At 43.7% G+C, this 25,895-nt stretch overlaps 1 protein-coding gene across 2 annotated transcripts in view; it reads right to left on the bottom strand.

Moving 5' to 3' along the window:
- LOC115134250 (solute carrier organic anion transporter family member 3A1-like) overlaps positions 1 to 25,895 on the bottom strand; it is a 69,915-nt gene that overhangs the window by 5,728 nt on the left and 38,292 nt on the right. For both annotated transcript variants that reach the window (XM_029668032.2, XM_029668033.2), the window contains exons 3-6: positions 9,926 to 10,024; positions 9,327 to 9,614; positions 1,225 to 1,389; positions 854 to 1,052 (exon numbers count right to left, since the gene is read on the bottom strand). In XM_029668032.2, coding sequence (XP_029523892.1) covers positions 854 to 1,052; positions 1,225 to 1,389; positions 9,327 to 9,614; positions 9,926 to 10,024 — 751 coding nt within the window. The remainder of the gene's footprint in view (positions 1 to 853; positions 1,053 to 1,224; positions 1,390 to 9,326; positions 9,615 to 9,925; positions 10,025 to 25,895) is intronic.

Below are 25,895 nucleotides of genomic sequence, written 5' to 3'. Positions count from 1 at the left end.
TGGATTTCTTATAAGCGTCTGGGTTAGAGTCCCGCTCCTTGAAAGTGGCAGCTCTAGCCTTTAGCTCAGTGTGGATGTTGCCTGTAATCCATGGTTTCTGGTTGGGGTATGTACGTACAGTCACTGTGGGGACAACGTTATCGATGCACTTATTGATGAAGCCAATGACTGATGTGGTGTACTCCTCAATGCCATCGGAGGAATCCCGGAACATATTCCAGTCTGTGCAAGCAAAACAGTCCTGTTGTTTAGCATCTGCGTCATCTGACCACTTCTTTATTGACTGAGTCACTGGTGCTTCCTGCTTTAGTTTTTGCCTGTAAGCAGGAATCAGGAGGATGGAATTATGGTCAGATGAGGGGGCGAGGGTTGCTGATAATGGGCCTCTGTACACCTATGTAGATATTCCATTTTTAAAAATCTGTCGTTTCAGTAGTCATTTACAACATTAACAATGTCTACACTGTATTTATGATCAATTTGATGTTATTTTAAAATGGACAAAACAATTGCTTATCTTTCAAAAACAAGGACATTTCTAATTGACCACAAACTTTTGAACGGTAGTGTATGTAGATATCTTTGTTAGAAAGAATACTATATTTTCCTTGACAGAATGATGCTGAATAGTTCAACTTAGCCCACATTCCCCTACAAGCTATTATCCTATAATTGTTATTTAAAAAATTAAAAATTAAAAAAGGGTGGAAACAGATTTAGTAAAACATATATTCTGACAAATGTTTCCGTAGTCAGAGTGTGGCTTTGTTCCCACTTTCATCAACCATCCTGCCCCCAACAGGAGCACTGCTATTACATATGCTAAACCAGTGTATGTACAGGCTGTTCTTACTCGTTGCCATAGGGGACGGTCACCCCAGCGACAGGTCCTGTGTCACAGCCAAGGAAGAGGAAGGAGACGTAGCAGGCGGTGGAGATCAGGTTGACCAGCATGGCCATGCGAATGGCCCCCAGGGCTGAGAGGTTCAGCTTCTTGACCAGAAGCCCCCCCAGGAATATCCCCAGACAAGCACAGGGGATGGCCGTCATACCTGGAGAGTTAATACCACCAGGTTAAGCTAATCTCCTTCTCATATACTGCACTGATGCTTCTTATTGTACTGCTCTCTGTCTACTGTGTGGCACCAGGGGGTCTGGGGCTGTATGTATGTGTGTGTATGTGAGAGAGAATGTGTGTGTGTTGTGCATGTGCATGCCACTCACCTAGTAGTTGATTGGCTGAAGAGGTTGTGAGGTTAAACTGCTGCTCCAGGTACTTCCCCAGGAAGGCAGCGAAGCCAGCCACTACACCAATCTCCATACAGGCAGCCAGCGTGATGCAGGTATACACTGGGTTGGACAGGAGGTGCTTGGTCACTTTAGGGATCACTGAAAAGAGAAGATCCTTAATATCAGAGCGTCACATGGACACAGACATCTCTCTCTTGCTATAAATAAAACATCTGCCAGTTACACTAAACTGGTGAAAGGTTCATATAAAAATTTGTATGTGGAATTTATTTTATTCTTTCCTCATAACTAGTAAAAAGCTACATCATTTCAGTAGAAGCAGAGGATTTAAGTACCTTGCTTTCTTTTCTCATAACAGACAACATATATAGTACACTACCCCAGATGACTTATCAGACTCAACAGTCCAGACTTTACAAAACAGAATCTGGAACTGTGTTTTTCAAATCGCAGTTTTGAGAAAGAACATTTTCATGAAATAAAATAATCCTACAGCAATGGGAAATGTGAATTATTACGTGGTTAATAATGTATTTAAAAAAGTAGATACATTTTTCATTAGGGCAAATCAAGTCTGACATTTTTAAGTGGAAATTACTAACCTTAGAAGCCTTTAAAAATCTTGAATATACTACAAGTTTGCATTTCCTGCTGAGCAGGAAAATTCGCAGCAAAAAAGTGATCAAATTAAGATTCTACATTTGCACCTACAGTTGAAGTCGGAAGTTTACATACACCTTAGACAAATACGGCACAATCTCCGTGGCGGAGATCTTTGTGGGCCATACTCGGCCTTGTCTCAGGATGGTAAGTTGGTGGTTGAAGATATCCCTCTAGTGGTGTGGGGGCTGTGCTTTGGCAAAGTGGGTGGGGTTATGTCCTGCCTGTTTGGCCCTGTCCGGAGGTATCGTCGGACGGGGCCACAGTGTCTCCCGACCCCTCCTGTCTCAGCCTCCAGTATTTATGCTGCAGTAGTTTATGTGTCGGGGGGCTAGGGTCAGTCTGTTATATCTGGAGTATTTATCCTGTCTTATCTGGTGTCCTGTGCAAATTTAAGTATGCTTTCTCTAATTCTCTCTTTCGGAGGACCATGCCTCAGGACTACCTGACCTGATGACTCCTTGCTGTCCCCAGTCCACCTGGCCGTGCTGCTGCTCCAGTTTCAACTGTTCTGCCTGTGGCTATGGAACCCTGACCTGTTCACCGGACGTGCTAGCTTGTCCCAGACCTGCTGTTTTCAACTCTCTAGAGACAGCAGGAGTGGTAGAGATACTCTGAATGATCGGGTATGAAAAGCCAACTGACATTTACTCCTGAGGTGAAATGAAATACAATTCAACGCAGTTTCTCAACTTAGTGTATGTAAACTTCTGACCCACTGGAATTGTGATACAGTGAATTATAAGTGAAATAATCTGTCTGTAAACAATTGTTGGAAAAATGACTTGTGTCATGCACGAAGTAGATGTCCTAACCGACTTGCCAAAACTATAGTTTGTTAACAAGAAATTTGTGGAGTGGTTGAAAAATGAGCTTTTTAATTATATATATATATATTATTTTTTTACCCCTTTTTCATGGTATCCAATTCTTGTAGTAGCTACTATCTTGTCTCATCGCTACATCTCCTATACGGGCTCTGGAGAGACAAAGGTTGAAAGTCATGCGTCCTCCGATACACAACCCAACCAGCCGTACTGCTTCTTAACACAGCGCGCATCCAACCCGGAAGCCAGCCGCACCAATGTGTCGGTGCACCTGGCAACCTTGGTTAGCACGCACTGTCGGTGCACCTGGCAACCTTGGTTAGCACGCACTGCAACCTTGCGTCGCCCCAGGGACCTCCCGGTCGCTGGCCGGTTACGACAGAGCCTGGGCGCGAACCCAGGGACTCTGATGGCACAGCTGGCGCTGCAGTACAGCACCCTTAACCACTGCGCCACCCGGGAGGCCTAAAAAATGAGCTTTAATGACTCCAACCAAAGTGTATGTAAACTTCCGACGTCAACTGTACCTACCTCAATTACCTCATAGCCCTACAAATCAACTCGGTACTGGTAACCAGTGTATATGGACAAGTTGTCCTTACTTATTGTGTATTTTTTCATTTTTTTTTCTCTCTGCATTGTTGGGAAGGGTCCGTAAGTAAGCATGTCACTGTTAGAATGGAATTAACAAAATAATATATATATATTAGGATGAGCAATGTCGGAATGGTGTTGACTAAAATACAGTAAAATACAGCATATACATATGAAATTAGTAAAGCAGTATGTAAACATTATTAAAGTGACCAGTGATTCCATTTCTATGTACATAGGGCAGCAGCCTCTAAGGTGCAGTGTTGAGTAACCGGGTGGTAGCTGGCTAGTGATGGCTATTTAACAGTCTGACAGCCTTGAGATAGAAGCTGTTTTTCAGTCTCTCAGTCCCAGCTTTGGTGCACCTGCACTGACCTCACCTTCTGGATGATAGCGGGGTGAACAGGCCGTGGCTCGGGTGGTTGATGTCTTTGATGATCTTTTTGGCCTTCCTGTGACATTGGGTGCTGTAAGTGTCCTGGAACGCAGGCAGAATGCTCCCGGTGATGCGTTGGGCAAACCGCACCACCCTCTGGAGAGCCCTGCGGTTGCGGGCAGTGCAGTTTGCCATATCAGGTGGTGATACAGCCCGACAGGATGCTTTCAATTGTGCATCTGTAAAAGTTTGTGAGGGTCTTAGGGGCCAAGCCAAATTTCTTCAGCCTCCTGAGGTTGAAGAGGCACTGTTGTGCCTTCTTCACCACACTGTCTGTGTGGGTGGACCATTTCAAATTGTCAGTGATGTTTACTCCAAGGAACTTGAAGCTTTTCACCTTCTCCACTGCGGTCCCGTCGATGTGGATAGAGGCGTGCTCCCTCTGCTGTTTCCTGAAGTCCACGATCAGCTCCTTCATTTTGCTGACGTTGAGGGAGAGGTTATTTTCCTTGCACCACTCCGCTAGGGCCCTCACCTCCAGGTGGAGGTGATATGATCCTTAACTAGCCTCTTAAAGCATTTCATGATGACAGAAGTTAGTGCTACGGGGCAATAGTCATTTAGTTTAGTCACCTTTGCTTTCTTTGGTACAGAAACAATGTTTGACGTCTTGAAGCAAGTGGGGAGAGCAGACTGGAATAAGAGAGATTGAATATGTACGTAAACACTCCAGCCAGCTGGTCTGCGGAAGCTCTGAGGAGGAGCTTAGGGATGATGTCGGGGCCGCAGACTTGCGAGGGTTAACATGCTTAAATGTCTAACTCACGTCGGCCACAGAGAGCTAGAGCCCACAGTCCTTGAATGCTGCCATCTATCCACTGTTTCTGGTTTGGGTAGGTTTTTAATAGTCACAGTGGGAACAACGTCCCCTATACACTTCCTGATGAACTCAGTCACCGTGTCCGTGTATACGTCAGTGTTATTCTCAGAGGATACCCGGAACATATCCCAGTCCGCATGATCAAAACAATCTTGAAGAATGGATTCCGATTGGTCAGACCAACGTTGAATAGACCTTAGCATGGGTACTTCCTGTTTGAGTTTCTGCCTATAGGAAGGGACAAGCAGGATGGAGTCGTGATCTGATTTGCCGAAGGGAGGGTGGGGGCGGGCCTTGTAGCCATCCTGGAAGGGGGAGTCACAATGGTCGAGTTTTTGATGCGCGAGTACTTCAGACAATGTGTTGATAGAACTTCAGTAACATTTTCCTCAAATTTGCTTTGTTAAAATCCTCAGCAACAATAAATGCGGCCTCAGGATATGTTGTTTCCAGTTTGCACAAAGTTCAGTGTAGTTCCTTGAGGATCGTCATGGTATCGGCTTGAGGGGGAATATACTCTTGGGAGGTAATACGGTCAGCATTTGATTGTGAGGTACTACCTGTGAGGTAAACTGTAGTAACTTCCGGTTGGAGCGAGCGGTCGCATCCGCACTCGGTCCGCAGGTAGTATTACATTTCATTACATTTCATTATAGTACAACGGTTTGATTTGTCTAATCTTAGCAATTTCTTCTTAGCTAGCTACATAGCCGTCTTTGTATCATAGATAATTGCGTAATTATCGTATTTCGTCGTCCTAACGCAGTCTACACTGCTATCTGCCCTGCAGCTAGCCAGCTAGCTAACGTCCACCGTCTACCGATTAGCAGCACAACTATTACACTCAACTGAACGACTTGATTAGTGTAGTGTTAGCTAGCTACATAGTTGTCTTTGCTGTCTTCATATCCAATATAATTGTGTAGTTTAGAGTGTATAGTTTTAGAGTGATTATCTTAATTTACCGAGGTTAGCTAGCCAGCTATTTGTCGTCCTTAACGTAGGAGACACTGCTAGCTAGCCAACAGCTAGCCAACGTCTACTGAACAGAACTTCCGCACTCAACAACCCGGTCGCATTTCGCTTCGCTCCACAGGTAGTATCACATTTTTCATTTCATTTCATTACAGTACAACGGCTTGATTTGTTTGATCGTAGCTAGCTACATAGCCTACATAGCCGTCTTTGTATCAAAGATAATTGTGTAGTCTAGAGCGATTTCCTAGGTTAGCTAGCCAGCTATTGTCGTTCTTTAACGCAACGTAACGTAATCAACACTGCTAGCTAGCCAGCTAGCCCCGAATAGCAGCACAGTAGAAACTATTACACTCAACGGAACGACTTGATTAGTGTAGTGTCAACAACGCAGCCACTGCCAGCTAGCCTACATAGTCAACAACGCAGCCTCTGCCAGCTAGCCTACTTCAGCAGTACTGTATCATTTAATCATTTTAGTCAATAAGATTCTTGCTACGTAAGCTTAACTTTCTGAACACTCGAGACGTGTAGTCCACTTGTCATTCCAATCTCCTTTGCATTAGCGTAGCCTCTTGTGTAGCCTGTCAACTATGTGTCTGTCTATCCCTGTTCTCTCCTCTCTGCACAGACCATACAAACGCTCCACACCGCGTGGCCGCGCCACCCTAATCTGGTGGTCCCAGCGCGCACGACCCACGTGGAGTTCCAGGTCTCCGGTAGCCTCTGGAACTGCCGATCTGCGGCCAACAAGGCAGAGTTCATCTCAGCATATGCCTCCCTCCAGTCCCTCGACTTCTTGGCACTGACGGAAACATGGATCACCACAGACAACACTGCTACTCCTACTGCTCTCTCTTCGTCTGCCCACGTGTTCTCGCACACCCCGAGAGCTTCTGGTCAGCGGGGTGGTGGCACCGGGATCCTCATCTCTCCCAAGTGGTCATTCTCTCTTTCTCCCCTTACCCATCTGTCTATCGCCTCCTTTGAATTCCATGCTGTCACAGTTACCAGCCCTTTCAAGCTTAACATCCTTATCATTTATCGCCCTCCAGGTTCCCTCGGAGAGTTCATCAATGAGCTTGATGCCTTGATAAGCTCCTTTCCTGAGGACGGCTCACCTCTCACAGTTCTGGGCGACTTTAACCTCCCCACGTCTACCTTTGACTCATTCCTCTCTGCCTCCTTCTTTCCACTCCTCTCCTCTTTTGACCTCACCCTCTCACCTTCCCCCCCTACTCACAAGGCAGGAAATACGCTCGACCTCATCTTTACTAGATGCTGTTCTTCCACTAACCTCATTGCAACTCCCTCCAAGTCTCCGACCACTACCTTGTATCCTTTTCCCTCTCGCTCTCATCAAACACTTCCCACACTGCCCCTACTCGGATGGTATCGCGCCGTCCCAACCTTCGCTCTCTCTCCCCCGCTACTCTCTCCTCTTCCATCCTATCATCTCTTCCCTCTGCTCAAACCTTCTCCAACCTATCTCCTGATTCTGCCTCCTCAACCCTCCTCTCCTCCCTTTCTGCATCCTTTGACTCTCTATGTCCCCTATCCTCCAGGCCGGCTCGGTCCTCCCTCCCGCTCCGTGGCTCGACGACTCATTGCGAGCTCACAGAACAGGGCTCCGGGCAGCCGAGCGGAAATGGAGGAAAACTCGCCTCCCTGCGGACCTGGCATCCTTTCACTCCTCCTCTCTACATTTTCCTCTTCTCTCTGCTGCTAAAGCCACTTTCTACCACTCTAAATTCCAAGCATCTGCCTCTAACCCTAGGAAGCTCTTTGCCACCTTCTCCTCCCTCCTTAATCCCCCCCCCTCCTCTCTGCAGATGACTTCGTCAACCATTTTGAAAAGAAGGTCGACGACATCCGATCCTCGTTTGCTAAGTCAAACGACACCGCTGGTTCTGCTCACACTGCCCTACCCTGTGCTCTGACCTCTTTCTCCCCTCTCTCTCCAGATGAAATCTCGCGTCTTGTGACGGCCGGCCGCCCAACAACCTGCCCGCTTGACCCTATCCCCTCCTCTCTTCTCCAGACCATTTCCGGAGACCTTCTCCCTTACCTCACCTCGCTCATCAACTCATCCCTGACCGCTGGCTACGTCCCTTCCGTTTTCAAGAGAGCGAGAGTTGCACCCCTTCTGAAAAACCTACACTCGATCCCTCCGATGTCAACAACTACAGACCAGTATCCCTTCTTTCTTTTCTCTCCAAAACTATTGAACGTGCCATCCTTGGCCAGCTCTCCCGCTATCTCTCTCAGAATGACCTTCTTGATCCATATCAGTCAGGTTTCAAGACTAGTCATTCAACTGAGACTGCTCTTCTCTGTATCACGGAGGCGCTCCGCACTGCTAAAGCTAACTCTCTCCCTCTGCTCTCATCCTTCTAGACCTATCGGCTGCCTTCGATACTGTGAACCATCAGATCCTCCTCTCCACCCTCTCCGAGTTGGGCATCTCCGGCGCGCCCACGCTTGGATTGCGTCCTACCTGACAGGTCGCTCCTACCAGGTGGCGTGGCGAGAATCCGTCTCCACACCACGTGCTCTCACCACCGGTGTCCCCAGGGCTCTGTTCTAGGCCCTCTCCTATTCTCGCTATACACCAAGTCACTTGGCTCTGTCATAACCTCACATGGTCTCTCCTATCATTGCTATGCAGACGACACACAATTAATCTTCTCCTTTCCCCCTTCTGATGACCAGGTGGCGAATCGCATCTCTGCATGTCTGGCAGACATATCAGTGTGGATGACGGATCACCACCTCAAGCTGAACCTCGGCAAGACGGAGCTGCTCTTCCTCCCGGGAAGGACTGCCCGTTCCATGATCTCGCCATCACGGTTGACAACTCCATTGTGTCCTCCTCCCAGAGCGCTAAGAACCTTGGCGTGATCCTGGACAACACCCTGTCGTTCTCAAATAACATCAAGGCGGTGGCCCGTTCCTGTAGGTTCATGCTCTACAACATCCGCAGAGTACGACCCTGCCTCACACAGGAAGCGGCGCAGGTCCTAATCCAGGCACTTGTCATCTCCCGTCTGGATTACTGCAACTCGCTGCTGGCTGGGCTCCCTGCCTGTGCCATTAAACCCTACAACTCATCCAGAACGCCGCAGCCCGTCTGGTGTTCAACCTTCCCAAGTTCTCTCACGTCACCCCGCTCCTCCGCTCTCTCCACTGGCTTCCAGTTGAAGCTCGCATCCGCTACAAGACCATGGTGCTTGCCTATGGAGCTGTGAGGGGAACGGCACCTCAGTACCTCCAGGCTCTGATCAGGCCCTACACCCAAACAAGGGCACTGCGTTCATCCACCTCTGGCCTGCTCGCCTCCCTACCACTGAGGAAGTACAGTTCCCGCTCAGCCCAGTCAAAACTGTTCGCTGCTCTGGCCCCCAATGGTGGAACAAACTCCTCACGACGCCAGGACAGCGGAGTCAATCACCACCTTCCGGAGACACCTGAAACCCCACCTCTTTAAGGAATACCTAGGATAGGATAAAGTAATCCCTCTCACCCCCCTTAAAAGATTTAGATGCACTACTGTTCCACTGGATGTCATAAGGTGAATGCACCAATTTGTAAGTCGCTCTGGATAAGAGCGTCTGCTAAATGACTTAAATGTAAATGTAAATGGTGGGATACAGATGGAGAACAAGTGCTGTGCTACACTATATACAATACATAACAAGTGTTAATTTAACTGAACAAATACTAAATGCAATATAAATGGACAGAAAAAAAAATCCCCCCTCACCTCTGAGCTGCTGAAAGCAGGTGGGGCTGTTGACAGGCTCATGGTTATTGTGTACGACCCCGTTGCTTGACTTGGGCATCTCATTATAGTCCAGGGGCAGAGAGGTAGAGGGGAGCATGGCCTGTTCACTCTCGCCTCCACCGTCCCTGTCCTTCTCTCGGTCTGACAGGGTTTGGGGGAAGCCAAACATGAAGAGGGATGAGAAAAAGAGCAAGGCACCACACAGGAGGAAGCCTCCCCACCAGGCTCCGATCCACCGAGGGTCATCAGAAGTGATGTCCAGTTTACCTGTGCAGACAGAACACTTATCAGACTAAATATTGAGAGGAAAACATTTGCCTCTTGACTTATATTCAACTACTGAGGAATTCCAATGTTAGATTCTAGAGGGAGAGTGTTAATTTAACAATTAGATTATAGGCTCATAATTCATTCATAATTATATAATGTTAATAAACCAAATTAACATTATTTTGGCTTACCTTGAATAACAAAGTACTTAGCTCTAATTATGTGTTGCTAGGTTAATGGACTTCTTAATTGCTTTTCCATAGAACAGTGTTGGGAGTGATGTGAGGTTGTATTTCCCAGTAACTCACTGGTGTCGATGAAGAGGAAGTCCACATAGAACTTGGTGCAGAGGGACCCCAGGAGGAAACCACAGGCAGGCCCAAACACCAAAGTAGAGAAGACGATCCCTGGAATGACATGGAGACAAATAGAGAGATAAGGCTTTATAGTAGTACAGTAGACAACATGTTATCTATCTCATGGATGAAATGTAACAATTCTAAACTCAACCACAAGGTGGTGAACCATGTTCACTAATCCATGGCTTTTTCCAGAGGGCAGTATGGGGCAAGCTTTATAATGCAGAGGGCTGTAATCAAGGGACTATTTCATTGTAAGGACAAATGTTGTATTTAAGCATGCTATGTAAATAATTACACCAAAAAAAAAATTAGCCAGAGTCAAGGAAACTGTATTGAACTGCACTTAAACATGTGTATCACCTCTGATCCCAACCAGACAGATTTGGACAATCATCAACCCACTGATGCCATACAATAATGAGAGAAATTATACTTGCTCTACATACTGTGCATATCGAAAAGAAAAGAAAAAAAATAATATAAAAGAGACCTACTATAAAACAGTCAAAATCTACAAACTTCCCAGTTCTAATAGTGTGACCAGCTGAAGCAGGACTGTGGGACCACACATCCTCATTAAAGTGTTATCTGTCAGAGGGTGGATGAGAGCCTGGCACACGGAGTCAGACAGACAGAGGTGGACAAAGAGCCAGCGCTTATAAAGACCTGGGAGGCTTTTTTTGGTGACCTAATCTCCTTTTATCTTTCGACACATTGTCTCATTTAATGTAAACTGATTGATTGAAAGTGGAAACAAAACATCACATTTGAATGTGTTAGTGAGACAGGCATTGGATATTATGGATAACGTGGGTTAAAGCAGTAAGCAGCTCCTGGACCAACTGACACTCCCCAGAGCCTCTAGCTGAAGCTCAGGCCAGTCAGGTCTTGTGCTGTGGAGGCTCAGAGCCCATGGCCATGTTATTACTGAAATAAAATGACACTTAGCGTAACACTGAGCTTTGGCAGGTGCTGTTTGAAACGCCTGATGGGCAGACAGACATTGGGAGGGGGTTCGACAGGCAGCACTTCACCCAACACCCAATGGACTTCACCCAAGTCCATTCACAGCCAAAAAAACACAGATACTGTAAATGTCAGAAGATAGAAGTGTGTCTCTCTTTTTCATCAGGCCTGCACAAGATAAAGTATGTTTGCCGAGTGTTTCCCTTTTCCCACTAGTGCATGGTAGTCAGATTATGCATTATGGGTGCATTATGGGTTTAAACCCTAAAATAGTCATGTTTTAATCCAGCAATGAGTTTACTGGAATTTCACTTTACTTTAAAATGTGCGAACAAAGGACAAACAAAATGATTACGAAACAGTGCTATTTCGGTTGAATCTATTCAGTTGTGCAACTGACTTAGGTATCCCACTTCCCTTTCTAGAAAGTGCAGAGAACACTTAAGCAGAGGTGTGATTTTACGCCCTAGCTGGTTGATTAATTGTGATGATTTAGAGATACACAAAAGCAGTAGCATTCCTTGCTATCCCAGCTCCCTTTGCAGTTGTGCTCCATTAAAGCGAGGGGCGGAGAGAGGAAGGGAAGGGAGCAGGAGCACGACTGAGTGGAGCACCCGCCTGACATTTGCCGCGCTGGCTCCGGGTCAGCCCTGGCACCGATGGGAACCCAGCTCCAGTCAGCATGACAGATGTTATGCATACATCTCGAGCAGCCAATTAATGAGGATGTATGGAAAAAATGAGTCAGTTTCACCGTTCACTAAATTACACTGGCTTAGATCAAAGCTGTATATACTAGGGATGTACCGACATGTCATTTTGGCCGATACTGATATCCGATATTTTCCTTGCCAAAAAGAAAACGACACCGATAAGCGATATTTAACATTTTAGCGGCGTTTTAAGCATTCGAGTACAGTTAAATAGTTGAAACACACATATTTCTTTCACTTACTTGCCGTGCTGTTTCGTTGTTCATTTATTCAGTCTCACCAGGATTTCATCGTACATGTCAAGCAGTGAAGTTTCAGCTCTGTCTGTCTGTGGCCTCTCTTCCTCAGTGTGCACTGTCTCTGTGTCCGTTTCCATCTTGTCCAGCCATGTCTGTAACATTTCACATAAACCCTGTTTCTTGTCTGCATTAAAGTAGCGGTCCTTGTACCTAGCATTGAGCATGGTGTCGACACAGTAGAGGTTCAGAGAGAACACCATCAAATCCCTTGTTCACAGCCTCTAGTAGAGTTTTCCACGTTAACCCGATGGTCTGTGTTGGCATTTTTGTTGAGCAGGTGTTTCAATGCCATGACAGGGTATCACGTCTGCTGCAGACACAGTTGAGCTTATTTCTCGAGTCAATTGTTCGAATGGAGCCAGGAGTGTTCATGTTTCCCAAGTTTCAAACATGTTCTCAAATGCCGTTGAAATGGCAGCAGCGGTATGAGAACCAGCACATTCTTGAGCAATACGGCTTTCCTCAGTAGGAAATCCTCGTGGACCCACTGTGCTGTCAGAATCATAATGCTCATGGGGCTGACATCGCTGGTCCAAATATCAGTCGTGAAGCTAATAGCAGTGACGGCCATATCAAGTAGTTCATGGATGCTGTGTAACTCCGGTAGTGCAGCATGAAAAATAGCGGAAGTGTTTACCAGTGCTCGACCAGTCGGCAAAAGCCAACATCATCCACGACAGAGAACGGTTGATTGTCAAGGGCAATGAATCCCATTGTTTTGGCATTCATCTTTGAGTTGTCTCGCTGAAATGTTCTTACTCTTTCAAATGACTGCTCTACTTGTTGACTGCTCAATCCACACAGCAGACATTGTGAGCTAGGTTAGGAATGTGTTGCATGTGTAGCTCTATATTTTTCATCCTTAAGTCATCTATCTACGTTATATAGGTATGCACGTCTGATTTGACATCGGTTTTGCACATCAGCATTAAACTAGACATCGGGCCAATGACAATGTTGAAATTTTTAGCTAATATCGGCCGATTCCAATATGCTTACCGATATATCGTGCATCCCTAGTATATACATGTACATCACTGTGAATACTGACAATGAGACCCTGCTTCCTGAACATACCACCATACCACTCAAACCTAAGTAGGAATTAAAATGCACATTCAAACACATCCGTTTTAGTGTTTTTTGTATTCCATAGGCTATATGTTTCACATTACTGGCTTGTAAGGTTTTTCTCTCAGTAAATGACTATGTTTCTCCTAGGCAAGGCACAGCAATAAAGTACTGCACATTGTTCCTGTCATAACACAGTACAAATCAGGTCACTTTGTCTGGATAAAGAGAGGGAAGTCTGGAGTGTTTGCTTTAGGGTTGTCAAGCTGGGAACAAAACATATTGCTTCTTCCTGAGACCTAGGAAAAACCCTGGTTGTCTGGGAGGTTGGCAGTAAGGCCAACATTGCCTGTTGGTTGAAGGCAAATAGAGACACAGCTACAGTGAGCTCCAAAAGTATTGGGACTGACAGATTTTTTGTTGTTTTGGCTCTGTACTCCAGCACTTTGAATTAGGAATTATATAATGAATTTGGGGTTAAAGTGGAGACTGTCAGCTTTAATTTGAGGGTATTTATATCTATATCGGGTAAACGGTTTAGAAATTACAGCACGTATAGATGATTTCAACGTGCCCGAAAAATGATAATATCGGTCCCATGACTTGAATAGGATTTGTGCCACAAAATGTTAGCATGTGGAAACAGTGCCAGGGAAACTAAACCAAAGCATGGATTGCCGTAATAGTCCATAGACTGCTTACAGGGTAAGGAAACCAATATGGCATTTTGTAATTTGGGTGAACTATCCCTTTAAATAATAACGAGTTACTTTTGCAATATTATTTCCCTTTTTCTTTGTTGGCACAAATTAAAATCACTCCCCCTATCCTACATTCGCCATGGTTCGCGTTCTTCCTGCATCTGCATTCGGGTTCAGGCGATTGACCCATTTATTGTCTGGTAATAAAGCAAACAGCGTAGCTAGGTGATCAAATTAGGCTCAGTTGATAAGAAATTACATGTCTCCAGGTCTGTCTCACAATAAAAGGAAAGGGCACTACAATTACACAATGTGATCATATAGTTTTACATAGAATCTCTCTGGTCAGTTCGTATGTGTGTAAAACAGTAGCCTCTTGTCCTTGTATTTGAGCTCTCCCTTTACTGCCAAGATGGTTTTATTTGATTGATTTGAATTATTGTAAAGGAGATATGGCGTCTGTCTTTATTACTTGAGCTGGTATAGCCCAGAGTTATAGATTAGGCTGTTGACGGTAGGATATGCAAGCCATTCAAAGATAGTCAAGTGGGCATAAGAATGAATGACCAACACGTGCAAGGCCTCTTCAGAGGGTTTTCTGTTTTTGGTAACGCAAAAGTAATGTAACTAGTTACTTTCCATAGTAAGTAACATTGTAACGCAACAAGTTACTTTTAAAAGTACCGTTCCCCAACACTGCTCTAGGATCAATCACTTTGTCTGTAGTCTTGAACCAGACTCCAGTAGTCTGTCATCTATTTCTCCAACCAGCTGTAACAACAATTGTTGATCTCTGACTGTGATTGAATAGCCAACAAGTCAATTCCAGTGAAACAATAACTTATGCACTGAATGATCACTCTTAGCTTCACCATGGTGTCCTACAGTAAGTCATTCCTGACAGACAAATAAAATACTACATGGAACAAAACTATTCCCAAAATAGTACATAGAGTTGTAAAAATGTAATAAAAGCAGGAGAGTGAAAGCAAAAAGAGCAGATTATGCCAATAAAGTTGTCATGCATGCTGACAGCGTTTTCAGGAGAAACTCCAGCACAGTTTCCATCTTGTGTATACACTAAATGGCCTGTTGTGCATTAAATTAGTGCTGTGCAGTCACTGTTTCAAGCTTTTCCTTAGAAACAGAGTGTTGTTTCCAAATAGCAACAACGCCACCATTGTTCTCACCACAGGAAACATCAAAGAAGAAAAACTCAGTTAGTGATATCACCTTTCAGAGGCTTGCCGTTTAAGGCGTCAGCATGTTTCAGTGCTGAACGAGTGTGCTCGCATACTCCCTTAAAAGCAGCAATAGTACTGTATGTCCATTTTTAGACACCGTAGCCAGTATATGCTTCCTCAAAATAGTCAGAATTAATTTAAGATAACGCCAGAAATCTGTCGTTCATTTTGACGTTTTTGCCGAATAGATCTTAGTCGTGCAATTTTACATCTAAGATATGCAGTATTTTTCAATGAAAACGAGTCATCTCTCCTTGAATGACAACAAAGAATTTATTGAAGAATCGCTACAGTTGACCAATGACCAACAAAGGGGCATAGACTTCGACTACGAACCTCAGATTGCCTTCAGAAAAAAAACATCACCAAAGTCCAAAACAAACAAAAACGTTACAGAATGACATCATAATATATGCACAAACTCTATCAAACTGTTTTGGCTGGGAAGCATGCTGACGCCTTTAAAGTAAGTCCATAATCACTCACTTACAGGCTCAAAGTTTAAACCAAACTCACTGTTTTCAGAAACACTATCTCCTTGGTAATCACACTCAACTATCCTACATCTGTTGCACAAGACATCATAAACCTAATATATTTCAACATTCAACCTTTTTCAAGGACCATGCCTTCTGTGCATCTGATAGTGAGAAAATGAGAGGCATATGATTTTTAAAAATTATATTTTATTTTTCACCACTTTTTTCTCCCCAATTGGTAGTACAGTCTTGTCTCATTGCTGCAACTCCCGTACTGGCTCGGGAGAGGCGAAGGTCGAGAGCCATGCGTCGTCCGAAACACAACCCAACAAAGCTGCACTGCTTCTTGACACAATGCCCATCCAACCCAGAAGCCAGCCGCACCAATGTGTCGGAGGAAACACCGTACACCTGGCGACTGTGTCAGCATGCCCTGTGCCTGGCCCGCCACAGGAGTCGCTAGTGAGCGATGAGACAAGGATATCCCTGCTGGCCAAACCCTCCCTAACGCAGATGACGCTGGGCCAATTGTGTGCCGCCCCATGGGCCTCCCGGTCACGGCCAGCTGCGACAGAGCCGGGACTTGAACCCAGAATCTCTAGTGGCACAGCTAGTGCCTTAGACCACTGTGCCACTCAGGAGGCCTGGAGGGCATATGATTTTGCTGTCATCCTGCAGGTTTAAGTGTTTCAGATGAGGAAAATGATGCTGAGACTTAACATTCCATAGCAGTGAACGCAAGACATTCTTAGTGATATGAACCTGGGACAGAAGCTACCCAGCCCTGCCTGAGTCACAACAAACACAGAGCTGCAGGACTTCTACAGTGCTTCTAGCCATTCCCCCCTCCTTTTGTCTTATCTAGAAGACATGAAATGGCCAGCAAAACGGTCTAAGAGATGTTTTATTTTTTAGAGCTGTCAAAAGAAAAGCTCACTCTAAGGACAAGCAAGAACACCCAGTGTTTCTCTCTCCAGGCAGGCAGGTGCACCACATGAGCCTACCCCTCCCCTACTGAGGACAAACAGGCAGCCCCCACCTACTTCCCTCTCTCTCTCTCATCCTCATCTCAGGACAGTAGGTACAAAAGCAAGCGATCATCTCCCCAGTTCCTGACATCAAGCGGATAGGCCTCCTTTCACCTTTTCCTTTTCGCTCTCTCTCCCTCCCTCTCTTCCTCTCACACTTTTCTGAGGAGCTCAGGTTCAACTCTGGGATAATGAATGTGGTGGGGCCGTATGTGAGAGGTGATTTTGCATGGTTCATTTATGAGATTTCCCTCTAGGCCACCACTGACAGGCTTGGTTGCATGTTGCATGGCCTCTGGTTATTTCCCAACCATCTTATGGGTGAACCAGTTCAAATGTTTTTAAACCTCAAGTCTTTAACCTCAAGTCTCAAGTCTGAGCATTGTTAGATGACAGTGATAGGAAGCATTTTACTCTGCATGGGGAGGTTACAGTACAAGCAAATGAGAATGAAAATAAGACACACCTTAAACAAAAAATGACTCATTCATTTCATGTTCTATGAAAAAAGTTAAGACAAAACTGCTATATTATACTATTCAAGAGAAATAATGGACATTTTCATTTAATTAAATAAATCTTCATTTTAATTAAGGCCATAACCTGAGTCAAATGGTCTTGTTGGTAATCGTCCAAAATATTTCCCTTAATTGCCTCTGAAATCCCATTTTCTTCCAACAGTCCTGTTATAGAACAAGTACAAAACAAACTAATTTGTTCCTGTTGTACTTTGCTTGAGCATTTAAGTATCCCGTGAATTATACTCTCTGTAGAGCATGTCAGACGTAATTCAATAAAACCGCTGGGCTCTAGTCTTTCTGTCTTCCACTAATTTGCTTAGAGAGCAACAGAACCAGGCTGCATTTCCTGCTGTCTATAAATCACATCCTTTAGTGATATTAATTAACCCAGTGGTCCATACCACTAACCGACAGCACAGACTTTTTGGGGAAAATGAAAATGTTAGTCTCTATGCTCTATGTTGTAATAAATGCTGCATCTATGAACATAAAACAGGGGAAGGTTTGCATATCCTAAGATAATACGTAGTACTGGGTACTTCCAACAAACACAGATTCAGAAGTTCTGGATATCTGCGGAGGAGGGCTTTTCTTCCAGAGACGTAGGTTTAATAGAGATGCAATAGAAGTGGCAATGTCATGTCTAACATTTTAACCCTGATCTAAAGGCAGGAGGGGCCTTTTCCTCCACTAATGTGTGTATTGAGTCAAGCAAAGTTGTATTTTACAGGCACCTCCAGTTTATACAGCTCCCTCTAATGGACCTTCCTAACACAATACAGACATTAAACCAGAATGCAGGCCATAAAAGACAGTGACCAGCCTTGCACTGTTCCTGGCACCATCACTCCAGAGCCTAATGAAACCTCTTAAGAAAATGCTTTCAAAGCTATTCAACTCAAAACATAAGCCAACATACAAGCACTTCATATCACAGGTGTAATGCTGCACTGTACATGTATGTACCCAATAGCATGTTCTGTGCACGGGACAGTATGCACACTATGCTAGTGGCATATGCAATGAAACACAAAGTGACACAGAGTTATGTAACCATCCAAAATATACTAACCATGTACAGTGGGGCAAAAAAAGTATTTAGTCAGCCACCAATTGTGCAAGTTATCCCACTTAAAAAGATGAGAGAGGCCTGTAATGTTCATCATTACAAGTCACTTGGCTCTGTCATAACCTGTCATAACCTCACATGGTCTCTCCTATCATTGCTATGCAGACGACACACAATTAATCTTATCCTTTCCCCCTTCTGATGACCAGGTGGCGAATCGCATCTCTGCATGTCTGGCAGACATATCAGTGTGGATGACGGATCACCACCTCAAGCTGAACCTCGGCAAGACGGAGCTGCTCTTCCTCCCGGGGAAGGACTGCCCGTTCCATGATCTCGCCATCACGGTTGACAACTCCACTGTGTCCTCCTCCCAGAGCGCTAAGAACCTTGGCGTGATCCTGGACAACACCCTGTCGTTCTCAACTAACATCAAGGCGGTGGCCCGTTCCTGTAGGTTCATGCTCTACAACATCCGCAGAGTACGACCCTGCCTCACACAGGAAGCGGCGCAGGTCCTAATCCAGGCACTTGTCATCTCCCGTCTGGATTACTGCAACTCGCTGTTGGCTGGGCTCCCTGCCTGTGCCATTAAACCCCTACAACTCATCCAGAACGCCGCAGCCCGTCTGGTGTTCAACCTTCCCAAGTTCTCTCACGTCACCCCGCTCCTCCGCTCTCTCCACTGGCTTCCAGTTGAAGCTCGCATCCGCTACAAGACCATGGTGCTTGCCTACGGAGCTGTGAGGGGAACGGCACCCCAGTACCTCCAGGCTCTGATCAGGCCCTACACCCAAACAAGGGCACTGCGTTCATCCACCTCTGGCCTGCTCGCCTCCCTACCACTGAGGAAGTACAGTTCCCGCTCAGCCCAGTCAAAACTGTTCGCTGCTCTGGCCCCCCAATGGTGGAACAAACTCCCTCACGACGCCAGGACAGCGGAGTCAATCACCACCTTCCGGAGACACCTGAAACCACACCTCTTTAAGGAATACCTAGGATAGGATAAAGTAATCCTTCTCACCCCCCTTAAAAGATTTAGATGCACTATTGTAAAGTGGCTGCTCCACTGGATGTCATAAGGTGAATGCACCAATTTGTAAGTCGCTCTGGATAAGAGCGTCTGCTAAATGACTTAAATGTAAATGTAATGACGGACAAAATGAGAAAAGAAATCCAGAAAATCACATTGTAGGATTTGTAATGAATTTATTTGCAAATTATGGTGGAAAATAAGTATTTGGTCACCTACAAACAAGCAAGATTTCTGGCTCTCACAGACCTGTAACTTCTTCTTTAAGAGGCTCCTCTGTCCTCCACTCGTTACCTGTATTAATGGCACATGTTATCAGTATAAAAGACACCTGTCCACAACCTCAAACAGTCATACTACAAACTCCACTATGGCCAAGACCAAAGAGCTGTCAAAGGACACCAGAAACAAAATTGTAGACCTGCACCAGGCTGGGAAGACTGAATCTGCAATAGGTAAGCAGCTTGGTTTGAAGAAATCAACTGTGGGAGCAATTATTACTTATTTTCCACCATAATTTGCAAATAAATTCATTAAAAATCCTACAATGTGATTTTCTGGATTTTTTCTTCTCATTTTGTCTGTCATAGTTGAAGTGTACCTATGATGACAATTACAGGCCTCTCTCATCTTTTTAAGTGGGAGAACATGCACAATTGGTGGCTGACTAAATACTTTTTTGCCCCACTGTATCTGCAGCGTTAGTTCTAGGCAAATGTTGCAATTCTTCAGCCATTCCTGGACCTGTGACCAAAACGAGCTATATATGGACAATACCAAAATAAATTATCTAATGATCTGCCTCCTGACAGCAGAATCTGCAGAGCTGGGAAGATTGTATCCCCCATATATATAACATTCTATTGGTTGCAAGAATTTTGTATAGTAATTTAAATTGAAGATTTCGAAGTTTTGCATCCGGCGTTGTTTTGCGTATCAATTCATAAACCATGTGCCATGGAATGGGTACATCGAAAATCTCTTCCCAACTATTTTGCAATTTATATGGCACAGCTGTCAGTTTTTTGGTCCTTAAATGAAATTGGTATATGTTTTTATTTATCACACTTTTCTTTAACCATTTATGTTCTTTAATACAGGACTGACAAACAAGTTCCTTACTTTTCCCCCCTTCTACTTGCCTCTTCCATTTTTGTGGTAATGCTGCAATTAATTGGTTGTAATTTTGTGTAGAGCAGACATTTCCACATGTCTGTGTTAGCTGCATGTGTGACATAACTCCACCATGATATCATTCACAAAAATGATACCTTTTTTAAAATTTAATTTCTTCGAAAAATTCAGTTTATAAATTAGTATATTTGAATTTAACCACAATATTTGTTGTATTATTTGTTCTGTCTTTTCAGGTGGATTAAACTGAAATTGCAACCAACTTTCTACGGCTTGTTTAAAAAATAAAGATATTTGGGAGATTATTTCCTTTTCAAACAATCGAAAGTGGGTCATTTTCAGTTCATTTTCTTGCTTTTCTCTCTGTGCAGAGTGATTCTTTGTTCCCCTCCATTAATCCTGCTCAAGTTTACTAAGCATCTAGGAGAGTAATCCTCCAGAGCCCAGTGAGAGTATAAGGACACAGTGCAACGTGGGAGGCCAAACAACTGCCTGCCCACCCCAGGCCACTTTCATAGAGGGCCAGATTGAGAGGCAGAGACAGAGATCATCCTTAAACTAGTGACAACTGCCAGGGTTTCAGAGTCTCAGACCTTTTTGGGTTACGCTACACACTGACTGGGTGTCACAAAAAACAACAACACAAAGTACAGGACAGGAAGGGTAGGAGGACATTCATACAACTGCAGGTCTGGACGCAAAACAAATGTTAGTTTACTGTAACATTGTTTGGCAGTATACAGTATATACCATATACGCAGTATATGGAAATAACCACAAGATGTTTTTTCAATACTGTTAAAACCATAAAACATATTTCTTTGAAGTTTTTCAAAACATTTTAATATTTGTAGGTATTTTTTAAGTAAATACCTGCAGTCAATTTGTGCAATACGTTAAGAGATAAAGCAGATCACATTCTTCATTTCACCTGTCAAATTATGTTACACTATGAAGCTTACCATAGTTCCCCAGAACAGTTGAGCCAGTCACATGTTTGTTTGTAAATAGCACAATGAGAGAAAGCAGGAGCAGGTGAATCCAGCTGTGCATTGCAGGGTTTTTATATTAAAAGTCAACTCTGTTTTCTTCACTCAATAGAGTCTTCAGGGTTTCACAGAATAAACATTAGTGGAACACAATCGGCAGAAAATAGCTTAATTTTCATCAGATGACAACAGAAGTGACGCTATTTGGCTGGTAGCCAAACAAGAAACAGCTTACAATGAAAAAGCAAGGTATTTTTTGCAAAAACGATGCGTGGCCATCATATATCTAATGTGTATCATAGAAAGGATGTAGCCAGCTACATTTCCTGATGTTTTGCTTAAAGTTAATCTTGCATTTTACTGGAGAAAAGTAATCTGGCTACAACTAGAAAAGTACCAGAGAAAATTAGCTACACATCAGTCAGAGCGCTGTCTTGTGATAGAATGCCCGTTTGTGAATTCTCATCTGAGAAGGGAATTGCAACTGAAGCACAACATTTGTCTGATGCCGAGCAGAAATTACAATAAGAAGCTTTTTTACAAAACGCAGCAAGATATTTCTTATGCATTTTATAATTTTGTCCGGTGTAAAATAAAATGCAGAATTCTGTGTTATCGCGACCCTGAAGTTTAACGTGCTAGTTATATAAGTGGCTGAATTAATAAGGTGACGGGGCATCATATTGTGTTAGCTTTCTGCCGTGTTTGAGAAGTCAATGCCATTTGGATAAGTTATTTGTACAGCTGTCAATATCTTGATTTCCTTTAGTTTTTTCTCCTCTCCGTTCTCAGCTGGTCTTCTCCTCGCCCCTCTTCTCCGATCAGAGCATGAAGGCCCATTGCCCTAGTGTCTCCGGACTCCATTCAAACACCATGTACACATGCTGCTCCAGAGCCAGTACAGTTCTTCCTTCAGACAAGCACGCATCAAAACTTTGTTTAAATTCACAATATCTCTCGTTCACATTCGCTTGTAAATGTCCAAATTCACCAAAAATGACATTTGGTAGCTCCCACCCATATATGTATTATTTTATGAGCTGGATTGCCTGTCTTTGTAATTTGTTTATTTTATTTTGCACTTGTTAGCATTTAGCTAACAGCCTCAAATAGATATTCGCTATTACCTGTGCAAACTTTGTTAGCATTCTGGTAATAGACGCCTAATGGATTTTCTTGTGTTGTTATGGCGTAGTATTGTTTGTACAGATGAACATGGTAACTTCAGGCATTTGCAAATTGCTCCCAAGGATGAACCAGACTTGTGGAGGTCTACAAATATTTTCTGAGGTCTTGGCTGATTTCTTTGGATTTACCAATGATGTCAAGCAATGAGGCACTGAGTTTGAAGGTAGGCCTTGAAATACATCCACAGGTACACCTCCAATTGGCTCAAATGATGTCAATTAGCCTATCAGAAGCTTCTAAAGCCATGACATAATTTTCTGGAATGTTCCAAGCTGTTTAAGGCACAGTCAACTTAGTGTATGTAAACGTCTGACCCAATGGAATTGTGATACAGTGAATTATAAGTGAAATAATCTGTCTGTAAACAATTGTTGGAAAAATTACTTGTGTCATGCACAAAATAGATGTCCTAACCAACTTGCCAAAACTATAGTTTGTTAACAAGAAATTTGTGGAGTGGTTTAAAAACTAGTTTTAATGACTCCAACCTAAGTGTATGTAAACTTCCGACTTCAACTGTATATACAGAACAGTGAAATAAACGAGACGACGTGGAGGAGTTGGACTATAAATCTAGAAAATGTTCAAACAATATCCTGTCTTTACACTATATCAACCCTGGCCAAAATACCCTCCCTCCTTCCTTCCTCCTTCCTTCCAGTAAACTACACAGACGATAGGGTCTGCCCGTAAAAAGGCTTTGACGAGTCTTTCTTCTAGGGAGAAGCCCTACATGGAAAGAAGGCGTTGGGTCGTCAGACTCAGCACGGGCCGTTCTCTGTGTGCCCAGCAGAACAAACTGAAAGGGAATAACATTCACACTGAATGTTGGACAGTTCTGTGATGCCCCTACGGAAGGGTCAGCAACTTATTAACGCTGAGCAACGTGAGGCGACAAAGCGCAATATCTTCGAGACATGTCACATATAGTCTACACAATGTGATCCCTGGTCTCGCCCAACAAGTTTCCTCTTCCCTCTCTCTCCACTGAGCTCAATGTGCTCTGAAATAGCACCTTATTGTTCTGTCAAGGCAACTTTTGAAGGGTAGTTTAGGATGGGGGGAAATGTAACTGAATACATTACGAGTGTTAACTTTTCTGACCTGGAAGGCGAAGCAATGGGGAAATGGGCAGTCAGCCAAACTTCTCTATTCAACTACTGCTAAAGTTACAGTATCTCTCCAACAATGCCTTACCTATGAAGTCATCTGTTGTCAAGCAAAACATCTCCACCAAGGTTATTCACATTCTAACAAGGGGAAAGAGATATTGAATTATAGTACCTAAAAAGCTAACTATGACTCCTACCTTGAGTCAGAACGCTGTCTAGTGATAGAATGCCCTTCCGTGAATTGTCATCTGAGTGAAGTGAACTGAAGCACAAAATTAGCCTGATGCTGAGCAGAAATTACAATAAGAAGCATTTTACATCTGTGTTTACAAAATGCTGCAAGATATTTTTTATGCGTTTTATATATTTTTTCCTGTGTGCAATAACACCGAATAACTTTAACTAGCAAGTTAAAGTTATGGGTTGCGTTATTCCCCCCTTATCTCCGAGCAGGCAGGCCGTTGCCCTAGCAACTTCAGACTCCACACAGACACAGCGTGTGTACACATCCTGCTCCAGAGTGAGTACTGTTTTCCTTTAGACAAGCATGGGTCAAAACTTTGTTCATTTGCACAATGTCTGTCATTCACATTGTAAATGTCCAAACTCACCAAAAATGACATTTGGTAGCTCCTACCTCTATATGAATTTCTTTAAGAGCTGGATTGCCTGTGTTTGCATTAAGTTTATTTTCGTTTGAGCTTGTTAGCATTTAGAAAACAGCCCCCATGAAAATTCACTATTAATTGTGCTAATTCTGTTAGCATTCCGGGATGATAGAAGGAAGGTATGATGACATAAAATCTGGATACCGCCCAACCATAGTTTGCACCAGTAAAATCACTTTCTATTGACCTTCAAATAAAGCCATGTGTGTTAAGTAAAGTAGACCAAAATACCCTTCCTGCCTCCAGTAAACTGCACAGCCTGTCCCTTTCCCCATTGTTATTGGATAATTGTCCTCAAACTCTCCATTTCTACCTGGCATTTGCTATGTCCTGCTGCAAAAATACAGAGCAACACTGCAGTGCAATAACTTTGCAACATCTTATGTATAGTCTATTGCCAAGAACGATAAAGCTAGTAACCTAAATGTTTTGGTAAACTTGACTTCCTTCGAACTTGGACCATTAAAGAGAAGGGGTGTTTTTACAGTTGCTTGAGTCTGTTCCATTCACTGGGGATTAGGTAAGCATCTGGCCAACTGAAACATGGGTCTGTTTTCAGAGCACACCACTATACTAGGAGATGCAAATCACACTGACTTCGATTTATTGTCAGAAGGAGTGCATATAACAGTGGTCACCAACTCCCAATCGACTGGTCGATCTTCAAGGCATTCCTGGTCGAATACCAAACATTTCTGTAAAAAACCCAATGAAACAGCCTTGTGTCCTTATTTATTTATTTGTTTTGTGCTGTTGGCAGTAGGTGCCTTTGATTCAGCAGCCCTAGCGCCGGGAATGCAGTGTTCCCATTTTGAACCTTTTCATGTGTCTGAGGATAGACCTCCGCCTACCCGGCAGGCCCAGAGAGCAAATCAAGTGCACCTCCAGGCCTACCCTTGGCCAATCAGACAGCTCAGATCACAGAGTCTGCACAGTTCCTCGAGCCATAGACCATAACAAGAAGCCTTGAGCGCACAACAAAGTTGATACTGTGAGATTTAAAAACATTTAAAATCATGACTGAAAACAGCAAAGCTCTGCTGTTTTTATGAGTAAGTTCATGTTTAAGTTGCTATTCAGCACTATTAACACATTGTTCAACACTTTTATAAGCCATAAAATGCACTACAACCAGCACTGCTGCTGCAATGAATGAGTATAGCAAAGTGTTTCAATAAGCTTGCGTTGTTATTATTACTGGCGTGTCTCTTTTTTATATCAAGTTAAACAAAATGATTATGATAAACACTCAGTAATTACAGTATCAGGCTGTATCAAAGCAAACGTTGAGTCTAATTTTCTACGTAAGATTCCCATATATTAGAATATTAGAAATAGGTTAAAAGGGAATAGTAGAAATATGTGAAAAATATCAGAGGAAAATACATCTTAGAGTTTATAACAATTCACCCAGAAACCCTTTAACCCTAATCCAGAATTCCTTAGAGAGCAACTTTCACTTCTGACCCTGCATTAATACCATTTGGGCATTTCCTCCACACTTCCTCTCTGAGTTGACTTCCTTGACCTTGTACACATAAGGCATCAAAAAGTCCAAACATCTCTGCATCAGCTTCACATTTCATCATTTACAAGCTGTTGCTCACACCCTGGTTTTATTAGAAGAAGGGTTTCTATCTTAAATGGTCTTAGCAGCTCCACATTCAATCCTTTCTGAGTTAGTTAATCATTAATAAGAAG

The sequence above is a fragment of the Oncorhynchus nerka genome, linkage group LG9a (genome assembly GCF_034236695.1).
Source record: "Oncorhynchus nerka isolate Pitt River linkage group LG9a, Oner_Uvic_2.0, whole genome shotgun sequence".
Lineage (NCBI taxonomy): Eukaryota > Metazoa > Chordata > Actinopteri > Salmoniformes > Salmonidae > Oncorhynchus > Oncorhynchus nerka.
Note: the sequence above shows the minus strand (reverse complement) of the source record. Positions and strands in the feature narration are given on the sequence as shown.